This window comes from Pleurodeles waltl, chromosome 4_1 (assembly GCF_031143425.1).
Source record: "Pleurodeles waltl isolate 20211129_DDA chromosome 4_1, aPleWal1.hap1.20221129, whole genome shotgun sequence".
Lineage (NCBI taxonomy): Eukaryota > Metazoa > Chordata > Amphibia > Caudata > Salamandridae > Pleurodeles > Pleurodeles waltl.
This window is the reverse complement of record NC_090442.1, coordinates 73,430,230-73,453,788: the sequence shown is the minus strand read 5'-3', so window position 1 is coordinate 73,453,788 and position 23,559 is coordinate 73,430,230. Positions and strand designations below refer to the sequence as shown.

The following is a 23,559-nucleotide window of genomic DNA, read 5'->3' as shown; positions in this document are numbered from 1 at the left end:
GCATTTTGGGCTTGCATCGCTCTTCCACCGCACTGCAATGTGGAAGAGCGACACAAAGGCCCTCATAAATAAGCCCCCTGATCTCTGCATCACTGTCTCTGTCTTTCATTCTTCTTAGGTCAAAATATAGAGGCCATTTAGTTGGGTAAAATTAACATCTATTATTCAAGGTGAGGAGGCAACACAGGTTGTAGTTTCTGTAGTAAAAATGTTGAAATCACAGGCGGAGCTGAGAAAGAGAGAGCAAGACAACATCACATTTCACAAACTTTATTTTTACAGTAACAATAATGCTGTACAAAAATAGAGTTTTGGCGAACACTTTAGAAAAGTAAATAAGGTTAAGAATATATAATTATATATATATATTTATAAACATATGGTAAAAAAAATCAATTTTTGGTGTCACACAATGCGTGGAAATACTGCATTTTAAGACAGAATTTTCATCTGAAGCCGCCCAATGAGGTTCTGTTGTCCCCCTATTGGGTGTGAGGGGGTGGGCGTGTACTCGCATTGTTAATATTAAAGACAGAAGGTGTGATATCCACTTCACAATAAATACAATACGAGGGAGAAGGAGAACACACTAATATTAATAAAATGAATAAATAAATAATTTACATGAAATAAATAGAAGGCACCTGAGAAGTACAGCCTATGGTGGGGCTAACCAGGGGATTGGAAGCCCCGTGTGTGGTTGTGCGATGCATTTGTGCGTCCAGTAACAGAAGGACACCATTATTATTAATATTTATTTTTTTAAAGCACTATTGCCATATGGTGGTGGTGTGGTGGATAAATGAATACAAACAACTAACAGAGTATATATTTCATGTAGCACAAACTGTGAGCTGAATCACCTTTAGGCACTTGGGACTTAGCATTGGTTATATATGACGAATAGAGAGCAATGTTGGCTAAAGGGCGTTCCAAGCTTCTTACGCTGTTTTCATATGTATCACAGCTTGTGACACTGTTGATGTATCCCTAGCCTCTCGCACTGGATGTTCGTGGCCCCCAGGTGACACCCATTGCCTGTCCAGGAGCACCAACCACCTCCCACGTCCTGTCCAGGAGCTTCAAACTTCCCCCACTGCATGTCCAGGATCCTCAAACTCCTCCCACTGCCTGTCCGTATGTCCCAAACTCCTTGCACAGTCTGTCCATGGGCTCCAAGTGTCACCCATGGCCTGCCCATGAGCCTCACACTCTTTGCACTGCCTGTTCAGGAGCCCCAAACTTTTCCACTCCTTGGTCCTGAGCCTCAATCTCTTGCCATTGCCTTTCCAGTTCCACAACCCTTCCCAATATCCAGGCAGCCACAACCTCCTCCCTATTGCTTCATGTGCCGCAAGCTCCTCCCATCCTGTCTATGTGGTCCAGTCTCTTCCTTTTCGATAAATGCACTGCAAACTTCTCCCACCATCTGTCTGTGTGCCCAAAGCTCCTCCTACTGTCTATTTATGGGCCCCACTCTCTACATATTGTCTGTCCATGTATGATAACGTCTGTGGGTAACCTAGCCCCTAGCACTCTGCCTATGTGCTAAAAACTCTTTCACACTTTCTATGTGCCCCACCTCTTCACAGACTCTCACACAGACTGTTCCAGCTCCTCACACTAATCAGGTCACATCTGCCACAGCTCTACACATGTTTCATGTGTCGCAGACTCTCACACAGACTATCTGTCCCAGCTCATCACACGTTTCATGTGTCAAAGACCCTCACACAGACTATCTGTCCCAGCTCCCCCCAATGTCCATGTGTCTTAGACCATCACACGGACTATCAGTCCCAGCTGTTCACACTATTCATGTGTCACAGACTCTCACACGGACAATCTGTCCCAGCTGTTCACAATGTTCATGTGTCAGACTCTCACACAGACTATCTGCCCCAGTTCCTCACACTGTTCATGTCTTAGACCCTCACACAGACTATCTCTTCCAGCTCCTCACACTGTCCATGTGTCATAGCTCCGTACACAGACCCTGCTCCAGGCCCAGTTTCTCACTTGGTTCATGTGCCACAGCTCCACACAGTACCTGCCCCAACTCCTTACACTGTGTGCCACAGCTCCTCTTGGTGTGTATGTGGCCCAGTTCCTCACAATGCCTATGTGCTCCCAATGCACACAGATGTTTGAACAACATGGAACAGCAAGAACAGGGCCCTGGAAGCCACTATTTACCCTTTTGAAGGGGGTTGCAACCAGGTTGTTTTGACGAATGAGTATGCCTTAAGGAAATCCGGAATGGAGGCTCTTGGTGTTTGACTTCTGTATGGTATTACAGATCTTTGGTGATATGCAGTATATATGGTTGCTGCTCCATGGACATCTAAGGTAAACATCAAAACGAGGAAGGGCAAAAAGAATCCTTAACACAAATCTTCTATCCTGAAATAAAAGTGCTGTTTGTGAGAGGGTTAGGCTGGGACGGTAACCTTCCACAGACATCAGCCTGTCCTAAAATATACCTGGCTCTCCCTGACCACCACCAACAGACCCAAATGTGTCATGACCTACGACTGGTTCTGCCCCAGCCGTACCAAACTTTCAGACACACTGGCCTTTCCTGACAAGTGTCGCAATCTTCCGCAGCCAGATGGCCTTTCACTAGTGGCCTATCAATGCCAAAGTCACCACAGGCTAGGTCGCATCTGCACTACCAACGCCCCCTCCTTACTACATGCGATACACACAGTGGCGTAGCGTGGGGGGTACAGGGGGGGGCGGCCGCACCGGGCGCAACATCTTGGAAGAGACTCGAGTGCTAAAATCCACGGGTTAGGGGGCGCAAATTACTTGCCTTGCCCCGGGTGCTGACAACCCACGCTACGCCACTGGATACACAAGGCTCTCCTCCTGATCGCAGATGTGCCTCAGCCATGGGTACTGTACAGAAAAACCTGCGGAAATCAACAATGCAGGCTCTTAATCCATTTAATCTTCAGGAAATGTAATATTTAGTTGGCAGGACAGGTCTCCCCCTAGAGGAGCCCCCCTCCCCCACATACACCTAGTAAGAGCCCCGAAGGCCTATTGGCTGCATTCCTCCAAACCGCTCTGAGCCAGGAAGCCACACTTGTGGGAAAACAAAACGCTCTTTGGCTGTCTGTGAAAACCAATAAGCGTTCCCGCCAAGCGATGTGCGCATGCCAGACCATCAGTGCTTTCAGCATGCTCTGTCGTGCAATGGATACTTTTCTTGTATCCAAACCGTGGAACAGGAAATCCATCAACAGATTTTAGATACGTACATAACTCCAGTAAGACATTTAGACACATCTGAAGCAACAACAGAAGAAACCACATAGTCCATTAAGTTGGAGTTTATATTTTTTGTGGGACATGTGGTAACCCACAGTGTTCCCTAGAACAAATCTGACAGTCTAAAAGATGGCTGAGAGATGATGGCCATAATCATTGCTAAAGAGCCTTATTTTTAGTTTCTTTCTAAAAATAAGATGATTCTGGAGTTTAGGACAATGTTTCTAACTTTGATAATGTTAGATATTGGAGGATGCTACAAGAACTATATTTCAACAATACACCTGGTAACTAGCTTCTCAGTTTAACATAAAGTCTGTGCTAACTTTGGGTATGGCTCGACATGCCATACAAATGTCCTCAATAAAGATCTCCTCGGAAATCAGCAGCCAGTGAAGACTTGATAGCTGTTTAGACCCGAGTTGCCTATGTAGCACTTGGAAGCACTTGCTGCTGTACTTTGAATTACCTCCTGACTTTGAAGTATTTGGGAAGTCCCCTGTGCAGGGAAAATTACCCTTGTTGGAACAGGACGATATCAGCTTTTGCCGACGACTGATTTTTAAGTTTCAAGATGGGGCAGGTAGAGAAGTTTCCGCGTGGCACACAAGAGGGCACAACATGGATCAGCTGTAGTAATGATCAGAGCGGGTCATGGGAAACACAAGAAAAGCCAAGACTGCACAGCTAAGGAACAGAGGAAGAGAAGAACCCACACTGAATGGCAGGAGGGTAACATTTGATGGATTAAGACAGAAACCAACAATTGGAACTTAAGGTTTTCACAAGTTCATTTCTAGGGAACTGTTTGCAATCTGGCTAGCAAGCTCAAGCAAGCAACCTCTGAATTTGGTAGCTGGATCTACCTGCTTCCTTATTTGTAAAGTGTTGTTTCACCCTGAGGGTTTTTGGGCTGTGTTCAGGTTCAAGTGACAGAATACTTTCAAAGAAAACTGATTAAGGCAGGTATTTAACTTTTCTATGAATCTGAAGTAATGTCTCTCAATTCTCAGAGCCCCGGGGTAAGTGATTCACATTTTCGATGTTTAAACTCACAAGGACCTACCTCCCTACTTCTCCAAGTCAAATGTTGATGCAGAACATTGAGCGGTTTGATATTTCTAAACTAGAAGACATGGACCCCTTGGTGTGAAATGCTTCACATAAAATATTGAAATAAGTACAGTTGTGTGTGGTGACCTCCTCCCCCTTAGAGATGGTAAAGGTAGAGAAAAAATAGAATGGACTATCTTTAATAATAAACAAAATCCAGGATCATCATTTTGCATGTGTGGCTGAAGTTGAAAAGCCAAGCTGGATCCCACTGTCATAAATTGGAACAAAGGCATTTATCCTAGCCCCTGGCTAAAGAAACAAAAGGCAAGCAATGTCTCAAAACCTTCAGTTAATAAATGAATCCTGTTAGAGAAGGCTGACAATCAAGGAAAAGGGAACCCACTGAAACACCAACATCTCTCATCTTTGAGGTGGGTGCCAGACATGTTACCAAAGCAAGAGGCCATAGTCCTTAAATTCTTTCTGGCTAAGTAAAATCATTGATTTAGGGACTCTGTTTAGATAAACTACTGGATATATAGCAGCAGACTTCAAGGAGAGAGAAAGTAATGTTTGTTGGATTTACACCTGCCCTCTTCTTCATGAGGAAAATATATATGAGCATCACTGTGGTACGTAAAGCAGAAGTGACGAAAATGATAAGCTTTGAAAGTGTAGAGCCCTGCGGGACTGCCCGTTTAACAGGAACATTAGTGAACGCAATCAGTGTTCAACGAGTCCAGCAGGAAAGAGAAGACTTAAACTAAAACACAAATCCAGAGTCCAACCTTTGAATGGCTCTGGAGAAAAGTGGGTATTTGGAGGGCAAATCTGATGATGTCACTGCTTCAACACCATTTGCCTACATTCCAGGATCAATGGAAAATGCAAGAACCCTGGACAGAGCCCTGCTGGATAAGGATCCACCGTGGCATGGTGGTCAGTATGTTGTCTCTGGGCCATCACTACTTGTTCATGTGTCAGGGGAGCAGGAGGGACATGGGGTCAAAGTTATCAGGATCAGTTGGGTGCAAATGATTCTTCTTTGGGGGGTATCTCTAAAGCTATTACGGACGATCGGGCCTGTTCAAAGACTGACTGTTTTTGGACTGACTACATAGACTCGGGCTTTATGCCGACTGTACCTACGCGCCCATTATGTATCTGTGTGGGATTCTTCACCCTCAGTGGGCCTCCGGGAGGTTTAGGCCAGTAGCATCCTAGAGTTTTCTGCCATGAAGCTGCCCTCTGGCCTGCCAAGCAGTCTGGGGCATACCTATGCCAGTCCAACTAAAGTCTGACCTGCGGCTTCTCCGCCAGCCAAGAAACTGACCCAAGACGAATCACAGCTCCGTTACCTACACCACCCTGGAAGATCTTTGTATCTTCTGATTTTTCTATTTTGGCACTAGCTGCTAATAACAGTATGCCTAGCTTCACTATCTGTGTGACAAGACAATGGCATTCCTGGGGGGATCACTAATATGCCTGCTTAATTTGGTGACATTTTATTGTGTTGTTGGATGCAAATGTGAGCAGCTTCTTTTGTGGCTGCCCCAGGATCCCAGCTTAGCCTTTTTGTAAACTTATCAGAACTTTCCCTGTTTTTGGTTCTACATCCTTGTTAGAGTTGAGTGTTTAATGGTCCTTTTTAGTTTGTTGTTCTAGGTTATAAAGCTTTATCAATTGCTTGTATAAGTGTTCTTGGCCCTGAAGCCATTGCAACCAGATAATTCTTAATCAAAGATTGGGAATAATGGAGCTAGAACACTTGGGAAACAGAATATTTTTTTCAGATGGCGCCTAAGAAACACTTAGGCAAGAAATTTGTCCTGGATGTACCTGAGGAACGGTCCACAATTTAGCAGTGTAAATAGAGAAACGACATTGTTCAGTCCTATTTTTGTGATTTTGGCAGTCACCACCATGTTTTCTATGATGGTCCGAAGATCTCTATCAGGCTGGTAGGAGCTGATCTCTTTGCATATGAAACAGGGGGAGGACCCATATACAGCTCTATGTACAATTCTGAATGTCAAACTGAATATGCTATTTGACGGGAAGTCCATGTAGAGATTTTCCGGAGAGAACATGTGTGGCTAATTCTGTAGCTGAGTTGCAAAATTCTGGCTCACCTGAAGTTTCTGAAGTAAGTAATCAAGCAGACCAACTTAGAGGTAATTTACGTGGCCTAGTCTAAAGAAGACAACTTCTGATAAGGCCCATCTTTTACTATCTTCACAATAGAAAGTCAACATTTTCCTTAATGTTTTCAGATGAAATGACCTAAAGATACTACAGCATATACCTGTTTGGAAGGAGAGGATTTTAATCAGTCTTTGCTCTAAGACGTATAATAGTCTATATAAGGGCCAGAAACAGGACCCCTTTCCAGAGGTCGATAAGGGTCTAGCCAAAGGTCAACTTTGGTGTTCACAACTATCATCTTGGTTTCAACATTTAGTTTGAGCCAGCTGCTATCCATCCATTCCCAGATACTTCTCATGCACTGTTAGAACCAAACTCTAGAAGCCAGATCTCCACCCAGTCTTTCTATCAACCGGATGGCATCCGCCTAAGCGATGTGGAGGAATGTAGCTAGCTGCCTCACATAAAAACCCAAGAGATGACTTAAAGGAGCGAATGCAGAGGAATACCACATTTCAAAGGCAGATCTTGGGCCCTTATTGGTTAAAGTCTACCTGATTAAGTGCTCTTTCATAAATGAGAGCTAGACCAAGACAGAATCAATAATATCCTCTACCTTTAAAGGATGGAAGAAGATACCATGATCTACAATATCTAGCGCAGAAGAGAGATTTAATAGTATCAGCGCGCTGATCCCACCATGGTCAGCCTCCATCCTCAGCTCATCGACTATGGCTAACACGACACATTCAGTACTTCGTGCCGAACAAAAATCAGTTTGGGTATCACCAAGTATTTCACTGGATTGCAGGCAATTGCCTAGTTGTTTGCCATGTAACTGCCTAATATTTTAGTGCCACGGGTAAGATGCAGATCTGACTAAACGTCTTTGTTATCGAGGATTCAGCTTCTGATAACTTTTTTAAGAACTGCATTAATTAAGACAACATCTTGTCCTACGAAGGTGTTAAACATTAGTCTCAGGTTCTTGACTAAGCTGCTCTGGAGTAGTGTTTAGATGTCAATATGACAGCCATGGGAGGGTAACCTATTTTTAAATTAGTTAAGGCTACATATAATTTTTTTAGAAAGTAAAGTGAGATTAAAAAGAGTTTTTGCAGCCTCGTGTTCTGTTACAAATATTTGGAAGTGTTGAGAATCACATAGCTGATGTATTTTATGAATAAAATAAACTTTTAGTGAATTACAGAACTGTTGCTAGGAATAGATTTCGGGTATTTCAGAATTATCTGAGAGATTTTCTAAGGTTTTCCAGGGGGGGTTGTAAGACAATGTCACTTTGTCTGTGCCTATTTAGTAGACTGAATTACTAGTTTATATATGTTTATAGCTGTTTGAATTTGGTTGTGGAGGTGTCATTATAGCTGCATCTCTATGCTTGCCTCAGCGTTGTTTTGGTAAGTCGTTCTTCCCTAGTGAGCCAAGGTGCAGACTTTCTGTGGTTGCTTATATGTTTAGACTTTACTGGAACCTGGATATGCCACACAGAGTTATCCATTTTTTGTAGTTTAGGTATCCCTCCTCTACAGACTCCAACCTTGTTTGAGTGGCATTTCTTTAGTCACACTGGAACCTCTTTAGATCAATCTTGTAAGAATTACAAACCTGGATATACTCTTTTTTTTTAGTTAAAGTTTTTTGTGTGGTGGAAAGGAATGGGAAATGTAATGATGAAATGATCTGACCAGCAGTTAGATTTAGCCTGTATGATTTTAAAATGGAGGCCTAAAGTCCACTATGATCTAAAAGGTGACATTTAATGTGGGGGGTGTTGATTTGTTTGTGCTAGGTTCTAGGAAGGGAGTGAATTGCAGAATCCCTTTGATTTTCATTGCCCAATAATTGAAATCTTCAATGATAAAAAGTTGGTTAGTTCTTGATAACAATGAGTAGAGTACCTCAAAATGTAGAATAGGAAAAGCAGTCATAGAGGACAATATGTGAGGAACAAAGTAATGTAATGGCCGGGTGGGACATACACAGAGAAGGAGGTTGCCTACATTTTAAGACCTGGCAGAGATCCTACAGACATAGAAAGGTGACATTTCTAAATGTGGGTAGCTTGCCTCCGCATTTACCTCCAGGTCTATTTCTTTTAAAAATATGATGACCTGCTGAAACAGCCTGACGAATCTCAGGATTGGCTGTTTCTGTAAGCCACATTTTGGTAACTTGTAGTATATTTAGCTCCAGTAAGTAAAAAAGTTTGACCCACACAGAGTGACTTGGACAGGATTTTGCTTCCCTGGAGTAATGACCTCAGCTCCCTGATCTGACCTCAAAATCTTGAAAGTTTTGTCAGAGTGAAAGAAAAAGATGGTGGACATCAATCCTTGTGCAAGGATATGACATAACTCCAGGAATAAGACAGCATTTTCTAGCATCATTCCAAAGACCTGAAATTAGCCTGTGACATCACTTCAGGAATACAGACTTAAGTTGTAATAGCACTCAGTGGACCTGAGATGGGAGTGTGACATTGACCTGTAAACCCGCCTTAGCGTTGAGTGATCAATCCATGTGCCCAACGTGCTCCTACCACCCTCAACCTCAATACAAGCAGCCTGCAAGACTCTGACCTCAGTGCATGGACCGATATGAGACTGCACCATAATCCCTGCAGACCGTCATCAGAAGAAGTCGGAGGTTAAGTCTTTGGATCACTTTAACATCTTTGCAATATTAAAACTATGAAAAATTCCACTTCAACATCTAAACAAAATGAAATCTTGAAACACAACTTCAAGAAACACAATTAGTAAGTAATAGAGAAAAAAACATTAGGCTACTTCTTCAGATGCTAACTTTGCTGTGCTGGCTGCTTAAATACACACAATGAATATAAAATAGTTAAATTCTCAATTTCTCACTGAATTTGCAAACTATCAACAGAAGAGGCTGCACAATCGTCCTGTCTTAAGATAGGCTCACCTTCAAGAACTTTGTCATTTAAAAATGTCCTCTGGGATAAAGATCTCAGAGGAGTTCAGAAATCAATCAGTTGTGCCAGTCACAGGTCCACCAGTCCATAGTGCAGACAGATTTGAAATATAGTGTTGATGCAACATCCTGCATTGTGGAATTGATCCACAGAAGTGGACTGCAGCCCAGAGCACAGCAGATTCTCATGGACCAGGCTCCCTTCATGACACAGTCTTCACCCCTCTTGATAGTCCCATCCCACTCCTGAATGGGGAAACAGGACCACTGGTGACCCTGTTTCTAGTGAGTGGGCTGAAAAGGGCTTAAACAACCTTGCTGTAATTAGGGCTGGAAACACCACCTTGGATTCTGAAGAAGCGCAATCCATAAAGTAGACCCCAAGTCCAGATTCTTTGGAAGCGTACAGTTTCGAATGAAAAAATGAAAGTGTAATAACAGTGTAAACATGTCAAACCACACTATTCCTGCATTTGTAATATCTCCTGGATGCAAAAGGCACATGATGGAAACCCCACCTCCGTTGCTTGCTTGGAAAAGGTATTCGACTGTGTTGCCTTCTTTCGTCTGGGTCGTGTTGGTGAAGACTCAACCAACACCATAGTTAACTTGTGCTCCTTGACCAGAGTTCTGCTCTAAAGACTCCTACCCCTCATGTTTTTCTTTGCAGCTCCTTTCTCGATGTCTAGAAATGAAAAAAACTGTGGGGAAAGCATTCTGGCTTTGGCATGTAAACTAAACTGAGTTTGTAAAGTGCTTTGCAATCCTTGCTAATGGACTGAAGAGCTTCAACTATAAAACAGAAGCATTTGGACCCTATGTGAACTTTTTGAGGGTTATAACATCCTTCTTCTTTGGAAATAAAGATGGTGGAAAGCACTTGCCACCCTTTTACAACCCACTTATACTCCAACATGGAGAAACAGTCTTGGCAGGTTCTTTCGGGAGCTTCCCTTCTCTTGGACATGGCTGAACCTCGGTTGGTTGCTGACCAGCTCCACTGATGCTCTGCTCCAATATTCCTCCACGCGCCGGACTACCTGTCACACCATTATGGTGGGCCGCTTCTTCAAAGCTTAGGAGCCCATTATTCGGCACAGCGCACCCTGCTTGATTTCAGGTCTACGTGCCATCCTCCTCCCTGGCACGTGAGTTGAGCTCCAGCGCTACCTGCATGCCCACGTTCTCTAGTTATTCAAGATGCAACATCTACCTCACCCGACGCAGCTGCACTCTGCCGCTGAGAGCTTGTCCACGGTTTGCCACATGTTCTTGATATCCATGAAGGACACAGGCTCAAACTTGGTGGGCCTGCAGCATGGGTGGCTGCTGACCTTGTCAGGTGGGCCCCCTGAGATGGCCTTCTGCTTGAGAAGGTGGGAGAGAGTGAGATCATAGTTGTTCCTGGAGCGGTGGCAGGCTCCGCTGCAGTACTTGAAAAGTACTATCTCGTCAGAGTTGTAGCCGAGCCCCAAGTCCCGCACTTTGACCATGAGACTGCGGATGCGGCAGCCGCGGCCTCCGCGCTGGTTCTTTTTGTTGTTCTTGCTCTTGGACTTGGTAAGCCCGGCAGGAGAGCGCTCAGCCCGCAGCAACAGGTCATCCGCGAAGTCCGCATGGCTATGTCCATTTGAAGTAACATTGTCCACTGTGTAAAAATAAGAGAGAAGGAATTAACAGGTACAAAGTAGAAAAGAGAGAATCCTAACTTAACCAACTCTGATACATAAGTTACTACAACCCAAGGCAGACACCAATGGCCTGATTTAGATTTTATCGGATAGGTTACTCCATCACAAAGGTGACGGATATCCTGTCAGTCGAAATTTAAATCCCATAGGACAGTGGTTCCCAATCTGTGGTCCGGGGACCCCTGGGGGTCCTCAAAGCCTCCTCAGGGGGTCCGCGACTGCTTAGAAATGTATATAATATTAACAGATTTGTCCCCCAGCTTTCAATAATGACTCATTGAGGGGACCCCAGATTCCAGTAGCGATTCAGTGGGGGTCCCCGGTTTCCAGTAATGATAAAATAGGGGTCCACAGAAGTCAAAAGGTTGGGAACCAATGCCATAGGATATAATGGGATTTATATTTTGGTGAACTGGAATCTGGCACCATTGTGACAGAGTAACTCATCCGCTAAGATGTAAATCAGGCCCCCAAGTCTCCTTTCAATAAAAGGATCCAGCTTGAAATCCCTAACTCAAGTATTAGGAAAGCAAAACAAGAAGCCTGGGCAAGCACAGGAAGGTACCATTACAGTCTGGTATTTACACTTCTGCCCAAAGACTGGCTTGCCACTGGTATGTACACTCCTGCCCAAAGAGACCTGTCCGTAGCTATAACCCACGCCTAATAGGCACACTCCTGCCCAAAGACGACTCACCACTAATATGCACACTCCTGCCCAAAGGCAGGCTCACCACTGGTGTGTACACTCATACCCAAAGATGACTCACGACTGGTATGCACACTCCTGCCCAAAGGCAGGCTCACCACTGGTGTGTACACTCCTACCCAAAGATGACTCAACACTGGTATATACACACCTACTCGAAAACTGCCCACAGCTGGTGTGTACACTCTTAAGACTGACCCGCCACTAGTATGTACACTATCCAATGACTCCCCTCTGGTGTGCACACTCCTGCCCAAGAATGGCTCCCCTCTGGTGTGTACACTCCTGCACAAGAATGGCCCTCTGGTGTGTACACTCCAGTCTAAGAATGTCTCGCCTCACGTGTGTACACTCTTGCCCAAGAATGGACAACTTCAAGTGTGCACACTCCTGCCCTAGAATGGCCCTCCTCAGGTGTGTACACTCCTGCCCAGGAATGGCCATCTCTGGTGAGTACACTCCTGCTGTAGAACGGCCCACTTCTAGTGTGTACATTCCTGCCCTAGAATGTACCTCCTCTGGTGTGTACACTCCTAAGAATAGCCCACCTCTAGTGTCTACACTCCTACCCAAGAATGACCCACCTCTCGAGTGTAGACTCCTGCCCAAGAACGGCCCACCTCTGGTGTGTACATTTCTGCCCTAGAATGGCCCACCTCTAGTGTGTACCCTCCTGTCCAAGGATGGTCCACCTCTGCTGTGTACACTCCTGCCCAAGGATTGCCCACCTCTGGTGTGTACACTCCTGCCTAAAGATGGCCCACCTCTGCTGTGTACACTCCTGCTCAAAAGGGCCCAACTCTGCTGTGTACACTCCTGCCCAAGAATGGCCCATCTCTGCTGTGTGCACTCTTGCCCAAGAATGACCCACCTGTGGTGTGTACACTTCTGTCCTAGAATGGCCCACCTCTAGTGGGTACCCTCCTGTCCAAGGATGGCCCACCTCTGGTGTGTACACTCCTGCTCAAAAGGGCCCACCTCTGCTGTGTACACTCCTGCCCAAGGATGGCCCACCTCTGCTGTGTACACTCCTGCTCAAAAGGGCCCACCTCTGCTGAGTACACTCCTGCCCAAGAATGGCCTATCTCTGCTGTGTACACTCCTGCCCAAGAAGGGCCCACCTCTGCTCTGTACACTCCTGCCCAAGAAGTGCCCACCTCTGGTGTGTACACTCCTGCCCAAGAAGGGCTGTCATCACCCCCTTCCCACCATTGGTGTTGCTGCCCAAAGAGAGGCATCCAGAATGTCTTCTGTCCAAGGATGGCCCAACTCTGCTGTGTACACTCCTGCCCAAGAATGGCCTATCTCTGCTGTGTACACTCCTGCCCAAGAATGGCCCATCTCTGCTGTGTACACTCCTGCCCAAGGATTGCCCTTCTCTGTTGTGTACACTCCTGCCCAAGGATTACCCATCTCTGCTGTGTACACTCCTGCCCAAGGATTGCCCATCGCTGGTGTGTACACTCCTGCCCAAGGATTGCCCATCTCTGCTGTGTACACTCCTGCCCAAGGATTGCCCTTCTCTGTTGTGTACACTCCTGCCCTAGAATGGCCCATCTCTGCTGTGTACACTCCTGCCCAAGGATTGCCCTTCTCTGTTGTGTACACTCCTGCCCTAGAATGGCCCATCTCTGGTGTGTACACTCCTGCCCAAGAATGGCCTATCTCTGCTGTGTACACTCCTGCCCAAGGATTGCCCACCTCTGCTGTGTACACTCCTGCCCAAGGATTGCCCTTCTCTGTTGTGTACACTCCTGCCCTAGAATGGCCCACCTCTGCTGTGTACACTCCTGCCCAAGGATTGCCCACCTCTGGTGTGTACACTCCTGCTCAAAAGGGGCCAACTCTGCTGTGTACACTCCTGCCCAAGAATGGCCCATCTCTGCTGTGTGCACTCTTGCCCAAGAATGACCCACCTGTGGTGTGTACACTTCTGTCCTAGAATGGCCCACCTCTAGTGTGTACCCTCCTGTCCAAGGATGGCCCACCTCTGGTGTGTACACTCCTGCTCAAAAGGGCCCACCTCTGCTGTGTACACTCCTGCCCAAGGATGGCCCACCTCTGCTGTGTACACTCCTGCTCAAAAGGGCCCACCTCTGCTGAGTACACTCCTGCCCAAGAATGGCCTATCTCTGCTGTGTACACTCCTGCCCAAGAAGGGCCCACCTCTGCTCTGTACACTCCTGCCCAAGAAGTGCCCACCTCTGGTGTGTACACTCCTGCCCAAGAAGGGCTGTCATCACCCCCTTCCCACCATTGGTGTTGCTGCCCAAAGAGAGGCATCCAGAATGTCTCCTGTCCAAGGATGGCCCAACTCTGCTGTGTACACTCCTGCCCAAGAATGGCCTATCTCTGCTGTGTACACTCCTGCCCAAGAATGGCCCATCTCTGCTGTGTACACTCCTGCCCAAGGATTGCCCTTCTCTGTTGTGTACACTCCTGCCCAAGGATTGCCCATCTCTGCTGTGTACACTCCTGCCCAAGGATTGCCCATCTCTGGTGTGTACACTCCTGCCCAAGGATTGCCCATCTCTGCTGTGTACACTCCTGCCCAAGGATTGCCCATCTCTGCTGTGTACACTCCTGCGCAAGGATTGCCCTTCTCTGTTGTGTACACTCCTGCCCAAGGATTGCCCTTCTCTGTTGTGTACACTCCTGCCCTAGAATGGCCCATCTCTGCTGTGTACACTCCTGCCCAAGGATTGCCCATCTCTGGTGTGTACACTCCTGCCCAAGAAGGCCTGGCATCACCCCTTCCCACCATTGGTGTAGTGGGCAGACAGCTGCCCAAAGAGAGGCGTCCAGAATGTCAGGCGCAGCGCTCAGACGCGCGCCCTGCCCCACCGCTGCTGCCATCCCCGCAGAGCCCCGTCCCTGTGCGGTCACTCACCGGAGAGCGGGATCCAGGTGCCCCTCAGTGGGGCCTCCATGCTGTCGTCCCCCATGGCCTCCAGCAGCGCAGGGTTGGCGGTGCCCATGCTGTCGTCGTCACCCGTGGTCAGCTGGTCCCCCAGGCTGGCGTCCTGCTGCCAGCTCTCTGGCGAGGGCGATCCGGCCACCAGCCCGGCGAGGAGGGACAGGCAGGTGAGGGCGGCCCAGAGCGACACCTGAGGGCGAGAAGGCAGGGTCATGACCGGTGCGCAGGCAGCAGGCGAGGCGCGCAGCGGGCCCTTGGAGTGTGCGCGCCCTGTGCGCGCAGCATGCCCATCCGGGGCGCCCTGGCTACAAGACGGGAATACCGAGGGCCATGACGTGTGCGGGAGGCGCACACCCTGGCAGGCCTCTGCCCACGCTCACCGGGGCACCGCCGAGGCATCCCTGCCCTTAGATTTGCCCCTGACCCCAGGGGCGCGCTGCCACCTGCCCAAGGGCACACATTTCAGCCAGGGTGTCAGTAGCCCATGCTGGGACGGGGCGAGGAGCAGGTGGGAGGTCTGCCGAGCAGCCAATGGCTGCGCAGAGAAAGTGCCATTCCTTTCTACTCCGTCACGGCTGTCAGAGCTGGCCGACCTGCATTCCAGGTGAGCGGGAGGCTCCTGCGGGGGCCGGGCGGCCAGGTGAGGCCTGGCAGGTGCTGCCGACGCGCGTGGAGGTGCAGGGAGGCTGGGGAGGACGCGCCGGGACCCTGACCCACCCAGGCCCCTCATCCACCCCCACCCAGGCACGTCCTCGTGAGGTGACCGATGCTCGGCTGTCTGGGGGGTTAAGGGACGAAGACAGGGCTCTGGGGCGTGGTGCTGGAAGCAGAAAGGACGCAGGGGTGGGGTACGGTCTAAACGTGTGAACTGGGGCTGTGTGGGGCAGGAAGAAGGGGGGGCATGACTGAGGCAATGGCTTATGGTTTTACCCCTAGGCCTGGACTCCCAAGAGGCGGGCTGTATGAAGTCGCTGAAGGATGCCGGCTGCAGGGGCAGCCTCTATATTTACAGCTGTGGGGGTCGGCTAGGTTCTTGCGCCGAGGCCTGGATGCCCAAGAGGGCCAGCATGCTGCGAGGGGGGGACCCTGGTACCGAGCCTGCCCCGGGGCATCGGATGCCACAGGGCAAGGGTGCAGTGGGAGGGGACGTGAAGGGGTGCAGGCAGGGGTGTAGCTTCAGAGGGGGAGTTTGGGGTGTTACAGTCCTCTAATAAATGTGTTTTCTGGTAAATAGTTGGGTGCAGGTGCTTTCCGTCGGGTACTGTGAGGTGTCTGTCCGATTTCACCAGGAGTTTTTACATAAACACAGACAAAAGGCCAGAATCTCTCTCTCTCTCTCAAAAACTTTGGTTATTTTACAAACATTTGTGCTTCTTCTCTTAGTACCGTGACCAATCCGCATTCCTCCCCCTTTCCACTGCCCCTCTCATTCACCCGACCCTGCTTGTTGTCTAATGTGTTTTAACATTATGGCCCTCATTACAACTTCGGCAGTCTTATAGAAAGACCGCCGAAGCTGCGAGCGCCACTATACCGTCATGCTGGCGGTATTCCTAGCTCCCTATTATGACTTTTCCGCTGGCCCAGCAGAAAAGTCACATCAGCATTGCTGCCAGCTCATAATAGAGCCGGCGGCAATGTTGATGTGCAGCGAGTGCAGCAGCACCCGTCGCGCATTTCACTGCCCGTAATTCGGGCAGTGAAATGCGCAATGGGGCTGTGCCTGGGGGCCCCTGCACTGCCCATGCCAAGAGCATGGGCAGTGCAGGGGCCCCAAGGGGCACCCTGAGTCCCCCTTACTGCCAGCCTTTCCATGGCGGTGTTTACCGCAATTGGACAGGATGGCGGTTGGGGATTATGACCGCCTGGCGGAAGCTTGGCGGTCACTTGGAGGGGCCGGCGGTATGGCCGTGGCTAATGCGCCACGGTCATAATACGCTGGCGGTACACCGCCAGCCTGTTGGCAGTGTTACGCCAGCTTACCGCCAGCTGCCAGGGTCGTAATGAGGCCCTACATGTCAGCCTGTTCCTTGGAAAATCTGAATCCCTCCCCCACCTCCTCCAATCTTACTAACCAAGCTACGCCCCTGATTTCAGGGACTGAGGTGATGGGCTAATGTCTGGTTAAAGGATCAGATATATGTATAGCGCCCTGTACAAACTGAGCAGCCTTAAGGCGCAGTTAACAGATGCTGCCTTACCTACGTGTACAGGGGGGGTTTCTAAAATTAGCCTACATGCATTGCAAACCACAAACGAGGCTGTCATTTGGCACACAAAAATGCTAATATTCTGTTTTGCTTGGCGTTTGCTACCACAGCTTTTGCGTATCACTGTTCCATTTAATTGTACCAAGTTTCTTTCGGTCGGCAGAATGAAAGGCAGAGTTTGCCCTACCCGAGTTCGAACTTGGTGTCGTTCGCACCAGCAGTAGCGTAGCAAGGATGCCAGGGGCCTGGTGCAAGCAAGGTATAGCGCTCCTTTGCTTGCTGTTGATGTAGTAAATATCAGGAGTAATTATCAGGGTTGAATGGGCCCTGGTGCCACTGCACCTACTGCACCAGGTGTAGCTATCCCCCTGCACACCCGCTGGCAGCAACGATCTGGGTCGCTAGCATGGTGCTCGCTTCTCCAAAGGGGTGGAAGGTTACAAGGCTGGACCTCTTGACCCAGATGCAAACCTGCAGTTTACAAATAACTTCTTGATAGGGTGCAGGTGGCAACTTAGGCCCCCATTACGAGTTCCCTGTTCACTCAGAGGGGACATAAGGTGGATGCGTTAAAGAATGGGGCAAACCAGCCGGATCCAGGATTACCAGGTCCTTAATGCAGGTTTTTTCCAGTTCTGGGAAGTGTAATGCTGATATGCACCACCTGTTGCGAACCGGAAGTAAATATATGAGGGGGTCACGTGATGGGTGGGTGTCATGGAAGGCATGTGCAGGAGGAGAGGCTGTGGGCTCTCTAAGGTGAGCATTGTCCGCTCCCCAGTGTCCCCCATTGGCGCTCAAGGCGGTTGGGTGGTACCTCTGCCCTGCAGCGCCTGCCCCCCTACCCATGGGTTTCCCAGGCTGTGACCTGACTGGTACAAGGAGTTTAAGGTGGACTTGGGGGAGAGACTGTTCAAGATCTTGACTGACAGGGCAGACCCCGGTTCCACAGGGGAGGTAGTGTCTGTGCCAGGGCAGGCTTTAGGGCAGTGCGACCTGTGCAGTCGCACTGGGTGCTGACCTGGAGGGTGGCACTGAGCTCCAATAATTTAGGATTTAAAAGCACCTGCTGCAGAGGTCCTTGTGTGTCCAAATTTCAAGCAACAATACAAATGTCAAGACAACGCTTGTGTTTACTGTACCTGCTAGAGAGAGAGAGCGACTGAAGTTTTGTCTAGAGACAGCTTTGACTCGCCATAAAGTAACACCGAGGGATAATGTGCCTGCTGCAAATAACAGATCTGTATTCTATGTGGATAGTTGAGTGGATTAGTAAAGTCAGCTTTTGCCAGAGCTTTAAAGCAAATGAAATGCATGTGAGAGAGGGACTGTGGCGAGAGCTGAGGGCAACTTTTACCGGGTCTAGTGAGGGAATCCAAGGAGGAAGGCATGGGGGTGCGCCCCAAAAAAACAATTGTTGCACCGAGCGCCACCAGCACTAAAGATTGTACTACTGAATGTCGACCCCCAGAATATAGTGCTCCAAGACTATCAAGCGACAAAATATTGAAAGGTAACTGTGTATAGGGAATTATATAGATTTACTGGTCTTAACTTCACTTCTACGTACCTTGAAGATATTTGTACTGCGTCTGAACACATGTGGAATTAGGTATAGAAAATCTAGACTTGCATGTCAATATTTTTTTAGAGATTTCTTTCCTTGATATTGTGTCCCATTGCCATTGTGGGGTTGATATTCAGGGCGTACTCTCTGTAGAACAAGTTCTTTCTTAAATAGCTGAGACTGTCTCCATCTCAGCATCGGTTCAGGGCAGACCTCACAACTATCCTCAAACAATAGTTCTGTCTTCCTGACTAACTCTCAGCCTGCCACAGGGAATGCCCCCCCTCCCATCATAATAGTCACAAATTATGTTTATATAGTGCTTCCTACTGCACTTCTTCCATTTCTAAGGACTGTGGTGGTATTTAAAGCAAATTGAATGTTATTCAGTTTACTGGCTTCAGAAGCATGTAAGGCTGAGGTGGCCCTGCAGGATTTGAACTTGTGATGTGCAAATCACGGCAGATGTCAGGGTAAGCATAACTCAGTGAGTCATCTCACGCGCTGTAAACAGTCTTGTGCACTGTATGTTAGGCTGCACTCTGGTCGTGCCATCACTTCCTGTGCGCGTTTTCAATGTACAGGGGGGCGGGGAGCGGCTGACAGACAGGGGTGGGTGAGTAGGGTAAATAATGCAGTGTAGAGACCCCAGACTGTCCCATGTCAGACATGAGTAGCTCAACCTGTCTTGATATCTCCTGCTGTCCCACATCAGGTGAGAGCACCTCAAACAATCCCGAGGCCTTCAGCTCTCCTTGCCAGGGGCTGTGTTATGCAAAGTGCCCTGCGGGCGCAACGGACATGAGCACCTGTTTTTTGCACCCCGGGGCACTTTGGTGTTACAAAAGGGGCTACGAACATTTGCACGGCCTCTTCTGTGATACTGGTAGCACTGGTGCACATGTAGCTCTAGAGCTCTCTGAAGTGGCGTTTTGCTCATTTATATGGCGGTGTAACCCACGCAAAGGAAGGAATCATTTTGCCGCTGCACCGAGGCATATTATAGATGCGGGGCAGACGCACACATGACCTTAGGTGGTGCATTAATAGTGCCACAAAAAGGTGGCACACTCTCAGTTTGCTCCGCCTTTGGGCACAGCGTTAGGGGGGGAAGAGGGTCTCATGGACCCCTGAGACATACCCCTTCAGGTGTCTGCAGTCATTCATTGCACCTGCGTGGGGGATCTCACTACGCTCTTTGAAGTGCAGGTGGGCACAGAGAAACCTGGAGTGCCTTGAAACAGCCGCTCTGTACTTCACTGAATGCACTGCCCCAAGAACAGCAGGAGCTTGCAGCTGAGGGCTGAGATCTTAAGTTATCCCACATCAGGTGGAGTAGCTCACTGAGGCCAGAGCTCTCACGCTGGTCCACCTTAGGTGTGAATAGCTCCCCTGCTTCAGATATCTCAAGCTCACCCATGTCAGGAGCGAGTAGCCCACAGAGGCCAGAAATCTCAGGTCTTCCCATGTCACGTGGGAGTAGTTTAAAGAGGCTGGAGATCCCAAGGGATCTCACACTGCCATATGTCAGGTGTGAGCAGCTCACAGATGCCAGAGATGTCTTGCTGCCCAGCATCAGCTGTGAGCAGCTCACAGAAGGCGGGAATGTGGCGCTGTCCCACGCCAGGTGTGAGTAGCTCGAGCTGCACCAGGGCAGGTGTAAGTACCTCAGCCAGTCCAGCTGTCTCGAGCTCTTTAACGTCAGGTGCGAGAAGCGCATGGAGGCCAAAGACACCTTACACAGATGCTGTTTTCTTTTAAGTGCGTCTGAGCTGTAGTCTTGCATTTATTACTAGTGGGAGTGTGTGTGTGTGTGTAAGTGGTGGGGGTTGCTGCTTGCAAGGTCCAGGATGCAAAGACACAGACTAGACTCTGGGACAGGGTCACAGCTCACACGGGCCACCCTGACATGCATAGAGACATCCAAGACTGGGTTGGAGTCTCACGCCTCACACGGGCCACCCTGAGATGCAAAGAGACACCCAGGACTTGGCGAGGTGCTCACACCTCACACAGGCCACCCTGAGATGCAAAGAGACACTTTAGCCTCTGTGACAGGCTCACGCATCACACGGGCCACCCTGACATGCATAGAGACATCCAAGACTGGGTGGGAGTCTCACGCCTCACACGGGCCACCCTGAGATGCAAAGAGACATCCAGGACTGGGCAAGGTGCTTGCGCCTCACACGGGCCAACTTGAGTTGCAAAGAGACATCCAGGACTGAGCAAGGCGCTCACACCTCACATGGGCCACCTTAAGATGTAAAGAGACATCCAGGACTAGGTGAGAGTCTCACGCCTCACACGGGCCACCTTGAGATGCAAAGAGACATCCAGGAATGGACGAGGCGCTCACATGGGACACCTTGAGATGCACAGAGACATCTAAGCCTCTGTTACAGGCTCACGCCTCACATGGGCCATCTTGAGATGCAAAGAGACAGCCAAGGCAGGGTGGGAGTCTCACCCCTCACACTGGCCACCTTGAGATGCAAAGAGACATCCAGGTTTGGATGGTGGCGCTAACACGTGCTACCTTGAGGTCTCGGCGCTGTGTGGCGGGAGCAGGCCTGTCTAGGAGAGACACCACTTTCCGGAGAGTGAGGCTCCAGCCCTCGAGTGAGCCTTCAGGTGCCTGGAGGTGCATGCCATTCCACGGGCACACGTCATCCCTTCCGGAACGGCTGCTCTTGTGATCTTGGGCCTCGGCCAGGGACTCATCCGTGGCGAGGTCACGGGCGGCCAGGTTCGAGGATTGTGGGAAGATAGTTGGAAGCCGGAGGCTGGCAGCAGAGCCAGGCCGGATGGGCACGCGGCCAAGGTTTAAGAACCAGCACGTTCCAGTGCCCTGATTAAAAGCACCGAGAAGTCCCCGGGGTGGGGCAGGAGGAGCTGCCTGGCTCTGCGCGTCACGTCACGAGACTGCCCGAGGACATTCCCACAGTGAGTGAGACATGGACACCGACTCCCAGGGAATCTCGTGAGACCCAAATAATATATCCTGGGGATTTGGGGGGACGGGGCGGCGTGAGAGCCCCTGATGGAGTGAGAATCTGGTCTGTGCTCCCATAAACTGTTTGTGAGGCTCAGACTGGGGCAGCCTCAGAGACACCACAGCTTAAACCTGCTCAAGAACCCACCGACCCTGCCATCGCCACAGGACAATGCAATGCCAATTTGGGGGTGCCCTTGATCTGTGGGGCCCTCTGCCACTAAAAAATCTTGTCTGCTGAGTTGCACAGAGACTGACAAGTGGCTGCTGGGTACAGGCCACTGCTCCTTTAAGAGCAGGGACAGGGCTTCGAGGGTGAACTGGCATCCGAGAGAATCCCATTGTCCAATGACAGAATCACTTCCGGAGCATACCTAGACGCTAAGCCCCCTCTGAGCCCCCAATCGCCACCTCCAAACTTTCTGTAAGGCTGGTGCTTCGTTTCTTTGGGATGGCCGCTTTTCTGGGGCTCCTAGTGTCAGAGCAGGTGCAGAGGGGTGCGGTCCCTGGTGCATTCTTCAAAAACAGGCACAATCCAAGCCAGTGATATAGCATTGTGACCCCAAGACACGATGGGTAAATGAGAGCACCCCCACAGTTATGGCCCAGCAACCCCAGGAGAAGGTCTCAGAGGCCCCACCTGGGCTGTGAAAGAACCTCCCCCATAGAGGGAGACTGACATATTGTTTCCAGTGGGAACGTGTAAGAGCTGCACATGAGGTGAGGCTCTGATATGAGCTCACTCAGGTGAGTGAGACTTTCCTCCATAGTGTGAGACTCGCATATGGACATCAGTGTTTGGGGGAGGTCGGGCTGTGTGTGTGTGAACTCTGTGGATGGAGCGACACTCAGCACTGGCTCCTTTAGGAGTGCACAATGGAGTGAGACCCTGGGAGCTCAGTGTCAGAGTCCCTGCCAGAGACTAAGGCTCAGCTGTGGGAGCCTTCAGGTGCTGACGTCACTGGCCTCAAAAGAACCCGGATTTTCTTCCTACTTTGAACTCTGGACGAAACACACCCAAAGGGGGAGGGATGCAAAGTAAACATTGCTTTTTTTCAGTACTACAGTCCTTTGGTTGAAGGAATAAAAGTTTGTTTTTCTTCAAAAGGACATGTTGCCACGCAACCACACCCAACCAAAACACAAAAGAACACAAAAGGGTACATGACAGAAGGCCAAAACGAGTTGGCCAGCTTGGCTGCAAGGAGACCGTGTGGGTATGTGGTATTTGTGTAGCGCAAACCCAGCTGAAATGCGGTGTCAATGGGAGGGATATAGTCGACAACTGACTGTGGGAGTATCTGGGTTCTAAGAGTGGAAGGGGAGCCCTACTTCATCGTGGTGTCATTTTCTCAAGAGAGGTGTCTCCAGCTCTATCCTAAACTACTCTCTAGCCAGAGTACAGTATTGTAACTCTATGACTTGCTCCTCTAACATGCACAGTTTTCGCATAAATGACGTCACTTCAGATGCTGTGAGTGTAATTATAGATACTCTGTTTTAACATGCTACATGTGATGTAATATGATAGGGTATAAGCTGTGCATGTGGTAGGCGCGAGTTATAATGAATTTAGTTTGGCTAGCGAGTTCACACCACCGTACGGAGGTGCGCCAGTTATATTGATTTTACGGCGGGCGTTGATTATAACTTTAAGTTATAAATGTAAAGTTATAATTATAACTTTAGAATTATCAAACTTTGTGTACTTTACGTTGGTTTTGAATAGAAATATTAAATTACGTTTTTCTAACTATAAACACTAGCCTGTGTTTTTCATTAAATTGTAATTGTTTTTGTTAATAAAAATGTGTTTCAGATCGTAGAGTGGAGTGCCATTGGATGAAGTGTCATCGAGTGAAGTGTCATAGAGTACAGTGGAGGCTCCGCAAATAAAACGATAGGTCAGTCCTATATTTTTATGTGCGGACACTCTACAGTCGTAAAGATTCTGCAAGGACAATGCCTTTGCGTCTAGCAAAATGAGTTTACCATTGTGAATCAGGGCCAGAGGGCACAACAAGTTAGT

At 49.0% G+C, this 23,559-nt stretch overlaps 1 protein-coding gene across 1 annotated transcript in view; it reads right to left on the bottom strand.

Moving 5' to 3' along the window:
* Positions 1-254: 254 nt before the first annotated feature.
* ARTN (artemin) overlaps positions 255-23,559 on the bottom strand; it is a 122,128-nt gene continuing 98,823 nt past the window's right edge. The window contains exons 3-4 of the mRNA XM_069227821.1: positions 14,732-14,948; positions 255-11,089 (exon numbers count right to left, since the gene is read on the bottom strand). Of these exons, the coding sequence (XP_069083922.1) occupies positions 10,656-11,089; positions 14,732-14,948 (651 nt within the window). The 3' untranslated portion in view covers positions 255-10,655. The remainder of the gene's footprint in view (positions 11,090-14,731; positions 14,949-23,559) is intronic.